The sequence below is a fragment of the Limulus polyphemus genome, unplaced genomic scaffold, assembly GCF_000517525.1.
Source record: "Limulus polyphemus unplaced genomic scaffold, Limulus_polyphemus-2.1.2 Scaffold497, whole genome shotgun sequence".
NCBI lineage: Eukaryota > Metazoa > Arthropoda > Merostomata > Xiphosura > Limulidae > Limulus > Limulus polyphemus.
In genome coordinates this window covers 14,756-20,510 of record NW_013666107.1, presented here as the reverse complement: position 1 = coordinate 20,510, position 5,755 = coordinate 14,756, and the positions used below count along the sequence as shown (strand labels likewise).

General features: G+C 32.2%; 1 protein-coding gene across 1 annotated transcript in view; it reads right to left on the bottom strand.

The window, feature by feature from the left end:
• LOC106458656 (gamma-tubulin complex component 3 homolog) overlaps positions 1–5,755 on the bottom strand; it is a 59,454-nt gene that overhangs the window by 40,767 nt on the left and 12,932 nt on the right. The window contains exon 6 of the mRNA XM_013918186.2: positions 480–867. Coding sequence (XP_013773640.2) covers positions 480–867 — 388 coding nt within the window. The remainder of the gene's footprint in view (positions 1–479; positions 868–5,755) is intronic.

Here is a 5,755-nt window from a genome sequence, read left to right as displayed (position 1 = left end):
TAAACTATAATGAGGTTATGGTTATGAGGTCGGTCCTACGGACCGAGCCCGTGTTGAAAGAGTTAATGAATGCAATGTTGTGCCAGTCTCCAGTTTCTTCTGTATCATTCTTCATTCCTGGGAAGAATTACACCTTATACTTATAGAATCTTTTGCCAATAAGATAAGAAAACCAGCTTTTAACCAAAAGATGAGAGCATTGCCACTACATCTTCAACTGTGAATATGCAAAGAAAGGAACAGAGCATGAACTTCGATCATATCATTAAAAAAGGCAATTTTAAGAACTTTTTCAGAAATATTAACTGTTTTTCTTGGATAGATAATGCAACATCTACTAACCCAGAAAAGTACATAGGAAAACAAGAAATACTGAGAATCAAATTGAAAATAAGAAAGATACAAAACAAATAAACTACTGATGATTAAAAGGAAGGTACAAGCATAACTGATAAAGCCAATCAGATGAATACACTTACTCAGATTGGTAGAACCCTTATGTTCTTGCACTGCTACCTTTTTTTTAACAGGCACAATAGTTCCTTCTGTCTTATCTTTGCCTGAGAATAAAGCCGCCATACGAGCAACTCGACTACAGCTGGTCTGAGAACAAATATTCCCACTGCCACTGTCTGAGAGAATACATTGACTTGGATCTACACGATCAACAGATCCACCAGACTGTGCAAACTGGTATGTTGTTGGAAGAGAAGCATATTCTGTCTTTTCTGAGCCAGGTATTGTGGACACACTTTTACTTGAGAACATTGTTTTTGGCTGTTGATTTTTTGTACTTTCTGAGAAATCCACATTTTGTAATGGGGTCGATGTTGTGAATTTGGTAAAACCAAGTCCATATGGCCCATTCTAAAAATAAACACAAAATTTTGAGAATTTTGAAATGCTGAAATTTAGAACTTGTATGTTGTTTGAAAAAGGATTTTTATTATTATTTTAGAACTTCTCAGTGAAAATAAAGAAGAATGCAATAATCTGGTAACCACTCTACATCTACTTTATTCAGTGCCAATGAGGACCATCACCAAATACTCAGGGCTCAGAAGCTTGCTGGTATATGACAGAGAAAGTGAAGGTCATTGTTATCTCTTCTAATTTTGTCTGAGAGAAAGCAAAATACAAATTAAAACTGTAATTACCATGAATGCTATCAAATAACTATTACCATATTTGACAGTGTATAACATCATACTTTTTTACTCTTAAAACAATGCCTGGTTTTACCCCTCATCTCATACACAGGTTCAAAGATAAGAGTTCCAGTAAGAACTCTCCATATTTAACCAAAACTATGTTGTTCCTGTTACTTTTGTTTGCTTTTTTGAGTAAGAGCATTGACACCATGCCACATACTGCATTAGAATAACATATTTCTAATTATATCATGTCTCGATTCCTCATAGCTATAAGTTATATATCTCACATGCTAGTTACAATTAGTCAAGACATTTTTGATTTGAAATGCAAGCCATTTCATTTATATGCATTATTTTAATACAATATATTTAACAATAAAATTGAAAGAAAAAGGAGTTAAGTCATTCAAATAGTTTACTAATGCTTACCATACTCCTAACTACACTTATCAGAGGTGCAAGAAAATTATTGTAGCTTTCAAACAGATACAATTTAACTAAAAAGGCTTTCTCAGGAATGAAAAGAACATAAAAAGAAACTATAAAAAATTATCTGATCTGTGGTTTATTCCTAGGTGTGGGTAGCCAGTATATCAACAAACCACAAATTATTGCTATCACCACTTTATTCAATTTACATACATTAAAATCTCTTCTACCCGATCATTTTTGGCCATTGACTAGCTAGTTTTTAAAGCTAAGCTTCATTTGTAATTGTTCAGCAACATGCTGTGACATAATAAATGGGTGACAAAAAAGGCATGAGTAATAAAACCACTAACAGAGAAGAAAAATTAAATGAAAAAACATGATATGAATCATTATGTTTTCAAGGGATGATAGTTTCTTAGCAAATATATACATATTTTGGGATGGGCACAAAAAAAAATATAAATCCTGGAGTTGTGCAGAAATAAAAATGCACTATTTCATTGACTGTTCTATGTTATACTAATAAATGTTATGTAATATTGAAAAAAATCAGTTCTAAAATATTTTTTAGTAAACTTTAGTTGAAAAGAGCTAGAAGTATATACTTTACTTGAACTTTAATATGCAGGTATGCACTCAACACCTGAAAAGTGCACACTGGTTTTAACAGGGTTAATATGCATATGATAATTACTGTTAAAATAGGTAATCTAGAATTGTGGAATACTACACTAGGACCTTGGTCTAACTTAGTAGTAGAGTAACATCATTTTTCTTGTTTCTGTCTTTGGCTTGTGTAGATGTGTTTTCCACTAGATCCAGTGATCAGAGTTCAATGTTGAAAAAAGAAAGCAACACACTTCTATAAATGAACAAAGTTTTTTGTTTATCTGTTCATCTGTGTTTACTTGTTTCTACTTTGCTATCCATGTTCATTTTATTCTCTGTATAATGTCTACAGAACCTGCTGTATTGCAGAAGCTTATAATTATCTGTCAGAAATCAAAATACCTCAATAACACAGTAATATATATCTTTCAATGCTTAAGACGTGCTGTATAGTAATTGTTTTTCATATATATTTTAATGGCTGTAGCTGGTGGTCAGTGGCAAGACCACATGAAGTAGTACAGTTACATCAGTGGCACTGAGTTATAGGGGCCTCAGACCCCAGGTTTTTTTTTTACTAAGTTTTAAGACTTGAGTTAGTTTTCTGGAAACTGCTGAAATCTTGTCATTGTTTTATTAGTGAACAAACTTCTATATAGTAAAACCTCAACTATACATAATTTGATTTCAATCAAGCTATTACAATGCAAGTTTAAAGTCATTTCTTAATTGTGGAAAAAAAAAAGCTACTGTATGTTATACAATGCTCTACATTGTTGTCTAAGATGCAAGTAATGAATGTGATACCTGTGGATTAGCTTTCCGAGATGCCTGTATCAAACATGGGCCTGTCCAAACAAAAACGGACTCTTATCCCAGGACTAATTCCAATAGTAATAATAGATATTTTTAACCTGAGTGGTTTCATTTATGTTCTTAGCTGGAGTACAACAACACCATAGATGCTGTTGGTAAACATTTTTATGACATGACATTTCAACAAGTTGGCCCAAGGCACTACAAGCTAAAAAAGTTCCATCCATTTAGCATGATTGAGATTAAAGTAATTTCAGCAAACATGTTCCTACAGATACAATGTTCTGCAAATAACAGAGGAGAAAACTATTGCTAGGAACTGAAGAAAGGCAGCAGACATGATATTTTATGTTATTAATTTTGTAAATACTTTGATTTGTCTAAGCCTTTCTATGCTACGTCACAAAGAAACTGAATCCTCACCCAATATAGAAGTTTTTCTTGAGTTTGTTGAATTTATTGCTTGCTGAAATCCAGATGGGGCAGAACATCTACAAAAACCAAAAGTTAATTCCCATGGATACCCTGATTACATCTCACCTACATCTCAAAATGAAATGACTTGTGCCGGTGCTGAGATTTTTCATAAACTGTTGTGACATTAAAAAGACAAAGCACTTTTCCAAATACTAAGAAAAAAATCCTTATTGCAGCAAACGAGCCCAATTTTCCTTTGTTTTAGGTATGTCAGTGAAAATGGAGAAGTAACTAAATCTTTACTAGATATGATAGTGTGCTCTCATACTATATCTGCAAGAAAGTTCAGTCAACTGCATAATATTTTTGGAAAAATATGGTTTATCATTCGACAACTGGCATGGCCAAGGATATGGGGACTGTTCTACTATGTTTGGCCATTACCATGGACTCCAGACACACGTGTAAAACTGAGCTCCAAATGTACTGTATCATATGACCTTGATTAAGTTTAGTGATTGTGGTTACATGTAGAAAGGCAGCACAAAGTTACCCAGTTTCTTTCAAGTACATTCAACAAAAATGGAAGCCTAGAGGAAATGGCACTCTGCAGTCTCTGACCACAATAACTTGATTAAACTGAATATAAAACTATAACATAATTTTCAGCACACTTATTTTTGTGAAGTCTATTAAAATTTACTGTGTACAATGATAAATTTGACTGTGAAAACTTGACTTTGAATTCTTTCTAGTGAGTATGGAAGAACTATTGAAATTATGTCACGTGGCTTCGAAATATATCTGAGGTGAGAATATGAATATTGCATTAGCAAAATATCATGTTTATATTATATTTAGTTTTAAAGCATGAGATATGAGGAAACTTTTAACCAGCAATTTGCAACAGCTGAAAAAATAGCAGACAGTATTGATATTACTTACTCAAATATGAATTAATTTTCTAAAACTTTGCCAATACTCTTGATGTCCATTGACTGTTTAGCATATCACCAAGTACAGAGAAAATCCCTAAGTTATAAGCCTTCTATATAGGGAAAATCAAATGTGAAATTCTGGTTTATGAAAACAAGCTGTTTGCTTGACTAGTATTGGAAGTTGCTTGGCTTCTTAAGTTGAAAAGAATTGACCAAATTTACTCATATACAATGAAGAAGAGGTTCACAGAGATGTTCCCAAACTTTAGCTCTCTCTCTCTATCTATTGATTCTAGCTCTGCCAATCACATCTTCTCCATGCTCAAGTTTGCCAAAATCAAATTCTACAGCATTATGGTAGAGTAGCATTTAGTGACTTGATAGTGCTGTCAGCTCAGTTGAAATAAGTGAAAACAAGTTATATTTTATTCACAATTGTTTATGGAATCACTTTACTGTTTATCATTAAAGGTAGTTGTTCATTTGTCCCTTGTATAATGTTGTATGTAATACTGCTACAGATATTGTGTTACATATACTATACACATTGTTTTGTGTACTATAGATATATATGAAATATTTTGGACTACACAATGATGGCCATTCTTATTGCTTAACCTGTCATTTGTACAAAAACATGCAACCGTCACATGCACATAGTTGTATCAGGGTGTGCAATTTCTGACAAAATAAAATTATTGTCCAAGACACAAAATACTAGAAAAAATCTACTTGCCACCTCAATATCCTACAAAACACACACATACACACACAAATTGAATATAACTGTTGGAGTTTTGTTTTTGTTAAACAATAAACAAAGTTGCTGCACTCATCTAACCTGTATCAAGGTGTTAACTTGAAAAACAATAACAGAGTAAACAAAGAAGATAACTACACACTCAAATGGGCCCCAAAGATTACTTGTAGAGCACTAAAATTAACATTCCAACCAAAAGTTCTTAATCATACGAAAATAAACACAATCCATCAGTGATTAATAATAATTTTTGCTTCATAAAAGCAAATAAAGAAAATGTAATGCAGTTCAAACATACTTGCAAAACTGAGCAAATATAGCATCAAATATTTTTCTTTTGTTTTTCATGATTCACTTATTATTACAATGTCATTGTACATTTCTGTTTTAGTGCAAATATACATATATATTACCATATATATATGTTATGTGCCAGACTAGTTATTCAGATCATTACTTTAGAAATTAATACTAACAGAGTGCTGTATATTTCATTTTGATTTACATCAGTCTTTCTCTTTTTTCTGTTCTTGCTCCTGTTTCATTTATGAAATTCTACATGCTGGAATACATTTTACAAACAGCATTATAAATACTTTCCTATTGTATTATATATATATATATATATA